Here is a 12,804-nt window from a genome sequence, read left to right on the forward strand (position 1 = left end):
CTTTTTACGAATGTGACCAACCAAATTGGACTATCTACCGGCTTTGTTAACACATGAGCAACAAGACGGGTGCCACATGTGGAACAAGATCTGCTTACCAAAGAAATTCATATTTGGCGGTTTTGTCTACGCCCTTCTGTGTCATAGAGGGTGTCAATGAGAAGGTGGAGCCGTTCCTTGGAAAGTAACCGTAATAACTTATCACGAACCACAGGATATGGTGGGGTTGGGCCACTGAAGGTACAATATATAAAAAAGAAGATGTGGTATGATTGCCAATGAGACAACTGTCCACAAGAATTATGTTTCTATTGTTTTGAAATGGAGGGACCTTCTTACTTTGCACAAAAGGTAATATATATTTTTTTTCTGTAAAAAAATAAAATAAAATAACCATCAGAAAAGGGAAATCATGAGATCATCCATCTAAGTATTACATTAGGTTGACAACTACCATGATATTTTCCTACCAAGTTCTAATAAAGGACATTGCTCCCTGGTACTAGTACTATTTGATTAATTAAAAATATATTACAAGGTGAATATTCTTCTGTATTGGTATATCCTATATTGATTGCTGTTCTCCAGATGCCGTGATGGCACACAAGTCATTTACAGGTCATTTCATGTTGGCGTTTATTATACACTAATCGTCACGCAAAAACTCTTCCCGTTTAAATGATTATCATTTCCGATTTCAGACCTTGACAACATTTCGAACAGCTGAACCATTTCCATTTACTAGAGACAGTTCTTATATAGATATAGGAGGATGAAGTATGAGTGCCAATGAGACAACTCTCAATCCAAATAACAATCAGTTATAAAAGTAAATCATTATGGTACGGTCTTCAACACGGAGCCTTGGCTCACACCGAACAACAAGCTATAAATGGCACCATAATTACTAGTGTAAAACCATTCAAACGGGAAAACCAACAGTCTAATCTATGTAAATAAGCGAGAAAAGAGAAACACGTATACATTACATTAACACACGACAACTACTGTACATCAGATTATACCCGAGTTCCCCATAGAAAGTATATTTAATCATTTTTTTTAAAGGTATAATGAAAAGGAGAAAACGGAGCGATAACTTGAAGTTTTGTTTAAACACTATTTTTCATTGAAGATGTATGTTAACAACATGATAGTATTTACATAGAAGTCAATTGTTGGATTCTAAAAGAAGTTTTCAAAAAACTTTTATAAATTCCTCTACGGTTACAGTTTGCGTCTGATTTACAGAACATGATATTAAACAAAAGTATAGGCCTTCATATTTTCATTTATAAATAAAAATTCTTTTCTTTCTTTAAAGATAAGCAAAGCAATAATTTGTCTTTACATATTTCAATACATTACTAGATATCATGCATGTAGCAAAAAAAAACCACTTGCATGTATGAATGAAACTCATACAAATAATTTTCATTTCTGTAATACATTTTCTAACATGTCAGACGAACATCTAAAATTTGATAACTCCCATCAGTAAGCTCGTAGAAAGCTTCTTCCAACTATAACCATCAGTAAAATAATTTTTTTTGAATAAGGTGGGGTTCCGGGGGTGCACACCCCCCCCCTTTATTTTTGCCGATCAATGCATTTGTATCGGGACATATGTTTTGCACCCCCCTTTGCCCTGGGTTAGCACCCCTCCTTTCGAAAACTCCTGCATCCGCCCTTGGAAACTACCACAATAAATGTTAATCCGCTGCATTCCTGCTGATCTTCAAATTGCTGACTTCACCTTAGTTGGAGTATGTGCATGTGCTTATTTTTTTTTATGTTAGTATTCTGGGACGGAAGAAGATGTACATTTTCTGTTGGATTAGTATCCAAGAAATTTTCCCTTTCTGTTCAGTGAATCACATAGTCGTGTCGTATTATGTACCCCTTCGACAAGAATATGTAATATGCTGTAAGACTTGTCAAAGCTTAACAAATTATGTTGCAAAATCAATACGTCACTTCATGTCCGGTCGCCTAAAACAGAGGTCAATTTGTTAATCTGACAGCATGGTCATATAAATAAAATGTTTGATTTATTAGAAAACACATTTAGTAAAAGGAAACTATTCTGAAAGGTAAGGTGTTAGAAAGAGAGTTAAAGTAACACTATAATACACTTTACTTCATTGAGGATTTGAAAAACACTCCCCTATATAGTTATGATTATTATAATATGGTGAAAGGCTTAGTTATCATAGTTCTTGTAATATATTAAATATAAAATGGCCTTCACCTGTATTCACAAATCAGTGGCTCTAAACTAATCTTGAATGGGGGATCACTCTTTCATCATTATAAATGCTTAATATGGGTTATGTTTCATCATACTCTGCTGTACTGTTATATGGGTATACTTACTTATATGATTATTTGACTAATTGTTTAAATGTAAATATATTTCACTGATGTAATTGAATATTTGTAATATTTATATTCTATAAGTTGTATTGCTTACGAGAAAAAGATTATTATTATTCACAAATGAACTTTTATCATTTTATATTATTTCAGGTTTCAGAATATTATAAAGATATGATTATCACGGTTCAACTTATAGGTATTCTATATTTGACATTTTCATGTAAGTACTATATACTTTTTATAAGAAATCTTTATTTAATAAGTTATAGCGTATAGCGTGGTCATAGATTCCTTAATATTTCTTTCGTTTTTTTTTTATTATAATTTTACTTTTATTTTCCAATATATGAGCATATATATATATATTCAAACGGATTCTACCTTTGAACAAGTACTCATGGTATGATGCTTATACCTATGCGAAAGTAAAAAGCGACATTGTTTAATCACCCCCTTAAAAGGTCTATACCAGTACAATATAAAAAAACAACTATTATCAGCCATAACAAAAAGATTTACTCCAAGTTACGTATTGTTCGAAAATGGCGATAAGATACTCTTACTATACTTGAAGTTTGTTTCAATTATTTGTTTCAATTACTTCAGATTTAAAAGTTTCGTGTGTGTTACGTTTCGGTGTTGTGTCGTTGTTCTCCTCTTATATTTAATGCGTTTCCCTCGGTTTTAGTTTGTTACCCCGATTTTGTTCTTTGTCCATGGATTTATGAGTTTTGAACAGCGGTATACTACTGTTGCCTTTATTTATATTATTTCTGTTATTTTGTAGCCGTAAATGGACATGGAAATAACAATTACAACAATCTTCCATCATTAATAACAAGACAACAAGTTATTCGGCCTCTCCATACTTCTCAAGTCCAGAAAACTCCTAGCATTTATAATATTGAACGAACGGCAGAAAGGGTGAACATTCATGACAATTATGACTCTACTGTTCCTGCAGTAACATCAAGATTTGCTTCAGGATTTACATCACAACAAATAATACCAAATGTGATACCAGGGGGAGTATATGCAGGGTCATCAAATAATAATGCCCATGCGAGACATAGTTCGACGTTAGGTGAATGGAATAGCTATGGACAACGTGTTAAGAGATTTGCATTACCAAATGTTTCTGTGATACAGAAAAAGAATCAAATTGACGCAGCTATAGCAGAAAACCAGCATTTAAGATCAACTCTACACAATCTTGATAATGGAATACCCAACGCCAATGGAGTAGGCTCATTTGTTCATAAGCACAAATCTAAAATAGGAAAAAAACTTGCAAAGAATGAACGCCTAGCAAAAGCTCTAAGTGATATACAAAATGGTGGCGATACATTAATGGTTCATGGAGAGGTATTAGATATAAACAATCACCCAATAGGTAAGGCCTTATCTAAAAATGCTAGGCTCAGTAAACGTCTTGATGATATCCATAACGACAACGATTCCTTATTTGTTCAAGGTTCAAAGAGAAAGGCAATTAAAGAACTACGAAAATCCAACACTGCACTAAAAAAAGAAATCGTGAGATCGAAAATTCAAAGGAGGAAAACAAAAGCAATGACCAAGAAGCAGATAAAACAGGAAAATGCTATGGTTAGGAAACAGATTGTTCAAGCAAAACGACAGAAAAACCAACAAATTCCTATCATATTAGATAACACAAATACAATTAGTATCCAACAATCAAGTCTTCAGCAGCAAAATTATGTTCCATCTTCATTTGTTATTGACCAAAGTCATCCGATTGGATTAGCACTAGCAGACAATAGAAAGCTACACTCTCAGTTAAATGCCCCTAATCCAAATATAAATGGTCCGGTTACCTTTGTAGATAAGTATTCTTCTAACATAGGAAAAGGTCTAGCAGAGAATGAACGATTAACAAAATTATTGAATGATATTCAATATGGCGGCGACACTTTAGTCGTTCACGGCCAATCGTTGGAAATGCGTAAGCATAAAATAGGAAAAGGATTGATCGAGAATGACCGATTAAATAAAATGCTTTATGACATTCAAAATGAGAAAGATACCATAGTTATTGAAGGTTCAAAGAGAAAACTTATGAAAGAAATACGAAAGGCAAATGCATTATTAAGGAGGCAAATTAATAAAGCGAAGCAACAACAAAAGTATATGAAGAATAAAACACTAAAAGAAATACGAAAAGATAATGCTTCTCTTAAAAGAACTATACGACGAAATCATTGAAAAAAACTTATAATAAAGTGATAGAATATAGACATGTTCAGGTTTGAACTTGCACAAAATAGACTAATGGAAAAGTCCCTACTGTACACACACAGACACAGACATTTTTTAATTAAACTTTTTACACAAATAAAAACGTAAAAATGGAATACATATGCCTTATATTTGACCTTTTTGAGATATCCGATGCCATTATATATAGTAAATAAACGTATTGTCCTTCCGTCTTTTTTGGAATATTGTCGTAATGGTACTTGAGTATTGTACAAGTAGAATACAAAGATATACTAGTATCCCATTCCCTCGATTCAAAAACTTCCCGAATCATTAGAAATATCAATAAATTCTGGTTGGTGACAAACCGCTGCAAATATTACGGTGCTTTACACACACAGTATAATTTTGACAAGTTGTTCATCTTTTAAGTCCACATAATTTGATGTGCAGTTTTGATTAGGGGAGATATATGAAAAGCGTATATGCGTATAGTCCCATATGAACGTGTTACATATTCCGGGTAATGTTTTAGTTCTTTTTCTTCTAAAATCTGTTCTTAGAAATAGCCATGCTATTCTCGTTAATAAAAATAGTTGAATAAAACTTTTCAGTACCATATATATATTTTTCCCCAGTTTGCCCGGCGGCATTACATATAAACATATAGCTAGTTATCCATTTAATGTGCACGTTACAAGAATACGTCAATACTACATACGTCAGTTAATCTTGTCTGACATATTTGTCAATTAAGACTTGACAGGTTAGGTGACAAATAATAAAATACAATGGTCATTGGTATTCTTATATATACCAAACATACAATAGAAATACTGACCATAACAAACATACAATAGAAAAGGACTCTATTCTACTACACAGTAAGTTTTCATTCATTTCCAAATACCGTGTGATCATTTGCTTCAACAAATAAAAGATTAAATCGCGATCATACCTTCTATGTTATTAAAAATCGGTCATCATCAACACACCCATGACAAAATCATACTAAGCCAACATTAATTTCAGTATCGTGTACAGAAATGCAGATCCTAACACCGAATTTCAAAATACGAGTTATAATAAGTTTTAATATAAAAGTTAGAAGATGTGGTACGATTGCCTATGAGACAACTCTCAACCACAAACAAATGACACGGACATACTTACTTATTAGTAGAAATCAAATAATATGATCAGAATGTGAATATCAAGTACACAACTGTCAATGTTATGAGTCTGTCCTTCGAGAAAAAAAAACAACAGTAGGAGATGTACTATGATTGCCAATACGACAGCTTCCCACTAAAATTGAAATGCGATGCATGTATAAGGAATTTAAACAACCGTATGGCCTACATATATTTTTGTTTAACAAAACCACATGGAAATAGAATTAACAGTAAATTTTAAATCCGTAAATGTCTATGTTTCAAAGCTTCGTGTAACCAAGAATAACACGGTCGTTGCAGCAGGCATAATACATCTATCGCAAAATATGAGAATACTGTTACTGAATTGGCATTTAGTCAGTTATCTTCTTTAAAATCATAATGTATACGAAGGAAATGTCTGCAACAAGAAAAATAAGTTGTATTGACTTCGATAATAATATAATGTTATTAACTTTGTAGCCGGACTATGTTAGTACCCAAAGGATTGCTACTTCTATTCCTGTCAGTTTCTGGTAGGTACTATTAGATGTTATCATAACTTTCAAAGTACCTTTTACCAACCAATATACAAATAATGTAGTATGATTATCGATGAGAACACATTATCATAGATCAAATAAAGTCGACTGTTAGCAACTAAAGATCACCGTATGGGCTCCAACAATGAGCAAAAACTCATACCGCATCAACCTATAAAAGGTCCAAAGCCTGACACGTGACAATCTTCGTTGGCAAAAAAGAATATAGAATTGTATTAGTGGATTCTGTAGTGTCTTATACAGATGAAAACACACTTTAAGATTTGAAAAGCAGTGTTTATATTGCCGCAATTATCAAATTTGAAAACAACAACCGCCGTACATGTTACTTACCCGTACTTAATATAAGATAGTAAAAAAATGCAGTCTGGCGGGCACCTTTGACCCTGTTTTCCAAATTATGAGTCGTATTTCATTTCCTTGTTCCACCGATTGGCATCCTTTTGGTAGCTGCGCTGTGCTTTTTAATATTTTAAATGTGATTTAGTTAAACGATAAGCTATCTAAACACACACTGTTTTAACCCTTCTCACAATATTGAAGGTTTATTATTTTCAAAAAAGTTTATATTTTATTTTTAATTACAGAAATTAATTGCCAGTTTAGGCCTGGATTGACAAATCCGTTTGGAACATGGGGTGCAGGCCAACGCAACCAAAACCTACAAGGGCAACGAGTAGCGAACATTATCAATTCTCAACCTCTAGGGTTAAACGAACAACAAGGACAACAACTTTTTAATCAAGTGGCGCAACAAGTATTACAAACCATGGGATCAACGTCACAGCTACAGAACTTTAATTCTCCAGACGGATTCAACCAACGATTTGGTTCCTTTTCTCCAGATCAGCTATTGCCACCGAATCCTATTGGATCTGCCGACGGTTCTATCCCAGGCGTACCAAATACAGCTTTTCCAAATAACTTACCCCAAACAAACAATTTCAATAACGCTCAACCTGGATTGGGGCTACAACCAGGCAGATTTCCATTCACTGGAGTAAATGGAAGGTCTCAGGCACCTTTTAGTTCAGGTTTTGTACAAGGTGGACCACAAACACCTTTCAGTCCAGATACACTACCTGGTGGACAAGAATCACCATTTAATTCACGTTTTGGTGTTGATCAGTCACGTTTAGGTCCAGGTCCTGGCATTTTACCGTTCGATAGAAACCTCTCGCCACCTAGACTAGAAGGTGGACGTGGTGATTTTCCATTCATATCTGGACCAATGCGGGATAACTTTCCGGGTGCCATACCAGTTGGTTCGTTAAATGCGCATGGGCCTAGCGGTGGATTTGACCCTATTGAAAGAGAACTGCAAATAAACACCAGACTAAACGGAAGGTTACAAGATATGCATATAAAGCATGATACATTACCAATGATCGGAGCTGGCAGAAATCCATTACAAGACATTAAAAGGGAAAATCGAAGATTACGAAAATTAATTCGACAGAAGAAGCGTAATTTAAACTCTAATTACGAGGATAAGAAGAAACAACAAAAAGAGAAAAAGAAAGGCGCTGTAAAAGGTTTGCTGTTAGGTGCATTAGGCGCCTTTCTATTAGGATAAATGAATGGGAAAATATACAAACCATTATGAGAAAGTCAGTAGGGACCAGATGACAATTTTGCACAGTGTTGATGAACTTAAGAAAGACAGCAAACATCCAGATGAAACCTATATCAAAAGTAAAATTTGAATTCGGATTTTTATCGTCATAGGAGGGATTTATGGATTATTTAAATTCGTTACTACCATTCCGCCTGAAAATTTGACAAACCGAATTCAATATACATGTATAACATAGCAAAATGAATTGTTATGACGAACATAAAACAACCTGTTATAACAAATTCCCAACCATATGTCATGTTTTGGAATCACAAACATCTTTCAATATTTGTTTTATTGCTGTAAACAATGAGATATGCGATAATCAGTTTAATGTGTAAGAAACGATCATTACATTTTGTTAAAATGAAAAATTGCAATTCATTTTGACAATAAAACTTTGATATCGAATTATCCACAATTTGTGATTATGGATAGTCATTATAATAACTTTTGATTTAATTCAGAGAACTTGTTACTGTGTTGTAGCAGTCCAAACTTGCCGGTTAACTTACACTTTGTTGCCAAGCCTTTAGTTTTGCACACTGTTGCATTAATTTTGATAGTTTATCGGGGTTATTTTGCCATGACGTTGTCTCGACATTTGAGTTTAAATATGCCTCTTTATGGAAATACTGCATTCAACAGAAATTACGAATGGATTCATTAATAATATGATCTTGTCCTGTTGATGAAATATTTGGAAGTCTTTTTTAAATACGAACTAAGACTTAAAAGTATATCAAATAATCCACACTCATCTGTATCCACAGTTCTTTAGTATATCAAATTATAAAAGTAGTTGTGCATTGTAATAAATTCACGTAATGGTGAATTTCTTCAGTGAAATTAGTTAGTTTGTAGTTAGCGTTACATAATGTTTTTTTCCCCGGATATGGCAATTTTGATTTTATATTAACATTTTTTTCAGTTTTAAAATTTGTCATTATAAATTTATTTTAACAATATATCATTAGTTTGTAAAAAAATTTTACTTTTGAGTATCAACTTCAGTCTGAGATATTCAAATTGAAAATATTTTTAATGTTGTAATAATATATCAGACTTATTATTTTTTCGAATTTCGTTATTACTTTTTTTTTTAGATCCATGATAAATTAAATCTGCAATAATGGATTAATAAATTCGTGTTTTATTTCAAACTACAAAGTATGATACAACAAGAACTTATGAAGTATGCTGCTAATCTAATACATTAAATAATATTGAAAATGAAAATGGGGAATGTGTCAAAGAGACAACAACCTGACCGAAGAGCAGACAACAGCTAGCCGAAGATCACCACGTCTTGTATTTGTGTTAGGTCAATATATGAAAAAAGCTTAGAATGCTTTAGCTACGGCTATTACTTATCTCAAAGTTTGGCCTAAATGATTGGATAATAAGACCATATATTGTCATTGCTGTTTTCATGTTGGACGTGACTACATACAACTCATGCGCATGTTTTATGAACGTATAACACACACTTGAAACAATAATCGAAAAGTTAAATCTCTTGTCAATAAATTGATTAATCTGATTTTGATACATAGGCTAACTACGCTAGATCAAAGCCAATTTATAGCCAAATATCCCGATAATGTAGACAAGATTCTTGTTGATTGTCGCACATTTCTTATGGTACTGTGCAATACGATATTTGAAATATCTGACCTTTATTAAAGATCGTATGATATAAACGACTATTCAATAGAATGTATAGTTATTAAATCATAATTCAGTCCTGATGAAATAAAAAATACTATTTGAATTAGTTTGAAGTATGTTCATATATACATGTACATATATATATATTTCAGTATAAAATTCTTTGTATTAATGATTTACATTCGAAATGATAAGAAATGAAAAAAAATGAACTAAAAATAAAATGAAAAAAAACGAAGAATTAAAATATGTTTTGTTATTGTTATAATTATGAATAATATCATTTTAAAATATTATCATATTAAAATTAGTTCCAGTATTTAAGTAGTGATTAACAGTGACATCATGAATTGTACAATATACAATTCAATTTCTTGATGACATAAACCACAGTGTGGGAACGGAACTGTACGGTTTTCTAATAATTTGGTCATTCGGGAGACTGTCAAGCGGTGCTCCGACATTTGCAAAATAACAAGTTGCTTGATGGAAACGTTGACGAACTCGTATGTTCCTATATAACGATTCTGCTTCAATTTTTGATAGGTAAAACATTCTTTATGTAAATAGGAACCAATAAAATAATAAAAAAGATATATGCATCAAATCGTTTTCCTTAGAATGGTGGAGCTCCGTGTAAAACGATCAAAATTGTCACACAACAGCGATCAAAAATTTCAAATAAACATCGAAAAATCAATGTTTGCTACCTGAATTTTCACATGTATGTTTTCTGATATATAGTCTTACCTGTCTGAAAGTACCAAAGCCATTGTCCCAGTAGAAATCTAAATATATTCATTTTCTTTATGTCGGATATTTTTATTGACTGTACAATCGCTTGCAAGTTTACTGTAATATCACTCGGAGCCTTCCTGTACAATCACTCGGAGCTTTCCTGTAGAATTGCTTGGATACATTTATTATATGCACAACCCGTTATCTAGATGATACTTGTTCGTTAATTTAAAAAAAAAAATCTAAATATACTGCTGATTTTTTTCTCAGAAAAACGTAAAATAAATCAAATGACAATAGAAATAACAGTCATTTCAATTAAGTTACTAGGTTTAGATATTTAAGTTCTTCACGTTTAAAATTTACAGCAAAAGGGACGATTTTTCGTTCCCTATTGTTATTTTCCTTTTTTGGAAGGTCTTAGTTGCGGTGTTTATATTTAACAGCTCGTTCGACATACACGTGTCTGTGATATTTTAGATTTTAATAAATGTACTCGATGTAGTACTGGTTAATTATAAAGTCAGATTTCGTTACCACAAATGACTTAAAACTTTCCTAAATTCTTCCATAGATATAAAGATTTGGTTTTGAAGTTTGGATTCTGGTTAACTTATCAATCCTTAAAAAACTTATTCTAATAGGCTATCAAGTCAACACTGAAATTGGGTTTTTGAATATTGTTTTATTGGTATTAATATTGAGTTTGTTATCAGTAAATTAAAAGCAAACTTAATATCATTGTTATTCACATATTCACTTTCAAATCTGTATCTAGGCATTGCACAAGGTCATGTTTTCCCTTTATGTTTATGACGTCTTTACACTAAATCCATTGGATGTTGGATGTGAACTGATTAACATTTAGTCCTGATGCATGATTTTTTTTCATAAGTTTATAATTACTGGGTTTGAACTTTTTCTCAGCAACTGCGTGTACTCTCAGATCTGGTTTTAGTGTTTTTTAGTTGTTGGGATGGTCAAGTACCCGGCCACGTCCACTCTGTATTTTTGGTATTTCCATAAGCATCCATCTAATGAGTTGAGTCTTTTTCAACGGACTTTTATATTTCGTTCTTATGTTGTACTGTTACACCACTGTCACAGGTTAAGGGATGTCGTTAACATGTTTACCCAGCCACATTCTTTATGTATGTGCCTGTCCGCAGTCAGGAGCCTGTAATACAGCGATTGTAGTTTGTTGCTGTGAAATATTTTTGTTTTTGTTGATTTTATTTGCATTATTTAGGCCGTTAGTTTTCTCGTTTGAATTATTTACATTTGTCATTTTGGATCCATTTAATTTAAAATTTATAAATTCTTCACAAAATGTCTAGCTGACCCTAGATTAATTATTTTTGTTTGTCTTTAATGTGTCAACATAACAGGGCTTATTTGTACTAACAACCATTCTGTTGCTAGATTATTTTTTATAAAAGCGTTTGATCCAAAGAGAAAAACCAATAGAATTCCATTATTCTTATCCTTAGAAATCTCACAAGTAATAATATTAACCGAATATCGAGCCGCTACAAAGAATTAGAAGACAATAACACGTCTAAACATGTTTTCTATCATCTAAACATTCAGACGTGTGCATACTCACTCATAAAGTGGGCTTTGGAAGACATTGACAAGTATATAACATGTAAGCTAATGCGACGTACATTCAACCCTAGCGTAATATCTGATCTCAGTTTATGCATTGTGTCCTGTATAAGGAAGCTCTCTGATAAAATCTTGACGAAAATCAGATAACAAAATCTGATTAACTCATTTGTAAATCAGTCTAGCAAATATTGCAGTTTTCCATAAAGATATTAATCAGTTTATTAAATCTTTGTCAGTTTTCCTTGTTTGTTTCCCTTTGATTAATATAATTTGATTTTGTCTTTTGATTTCTTTACTTATTTCAAACACTATAAATGTTTTCAATGGCATTTAAAATAATTAAAATTCTTCTTCATTTGTTTTTAAATAGCAGCTTTATGCCTTATTTCATTATGTAACAATATTGTATCTCTGTTTGTTTGTTGTTTGTTTTCGTATGCTGCAATATTGAATTACTGCTGAATTTAAAAAACTCACTACTCACGTGACACTAAACACCTGCACTTATTAGACTCTTTTTTATGGGGTAAGGACTTACGCATAGAGAATGCGAAAAGGTTTATGAGCACCCACTCTTTTGATGTAACACATGGTTAAAGCAAATTGGTAAGAGCTTGACACATTTAATTGGGAATCAAAGTGCAAAAACAACCAAAAAGTAAAAAATACTCAAAATAGCGAGCTCAGAGCATTTCCAGTTAATCAAAAGCCCAATTTCAAATAACAAATACATTCTTTTAATAACTTATATGTCTAAAGACGGCCTGAGAAAAAGATAAACCTCGTCCATTAATGACATATTCATATAGCACCAACTATCATGCATAATTTAACCAAAATGATAAAACAA

At 32.4% G+C, this 12,804-nt stretch overlaps 2 protein-coding genes across 2 annotated transcripts; both read left to right on the forward strand.

Annotated features, from left to right (window-relative positions):
• The first annotated feature begins 2,176 nt into the window (after positions 1–2,176).
• Positions 2,177–4,754, forward strand: LOC134712657 (uncharacterized). Its single transcript, XM_063574405.1, has 3 exons — positions 2,177–2,194; positions 2,530–2,599; positions 3,167–4,754. The coding sequence occupies exons 1-3, from the start codon at positions 2,192–2,194 to the stop codon at positions 4,603–4,605; spliced, it is 1,512 nt and encodes a 503-aa protein (XP_063430475.1). The 5' UTR covers positions 2,177–2,191; the 3' UTR covers positions 4,606–4,754.
• A 590-nt stretch (positions 4,755–5,344) lies between these two features.
• Positions 5,345–9,708, forward strand: LOC134712658 (uncharacterized). The gene is made up of 3 exons (XM_063574406.1): positions 5,345–5,483; positions 6,237–6,289; positions 6,904–9,708. Exons 2-3 carry the CDS (start codon positions 6,244–6,246, stop codon positions 7,890–7,892), a joined length of 1,035 nt encoding a protein of 344 aa, XP_063430476.1. The 5' UTR covers positions 5,345–5,483; positions 6,237–6,243; the 3' UTR covers positions 7,893–9,708.
• The last annotated feature ends 3,096 nt before the right edge of the window (positions 9,709–12,804 follow it).

The sequence above is a fragment of the Mytilus trossulus genome, chromosome 3 (assembly GCF_036588685.1).
Source record: "Mytilus trossulus isolate FHL-02 chromosome 3, PNRI_Mtr1.1.1.hap1, whole genome shotgun sequence".
NCBI classification, from domain to species: domain Eukaryota; kingdom Metazoa; phylum Mollusca; class Bivalvia; order Mytilida; family Mytilidae; genus Mytilus; species Mytilus trossulus.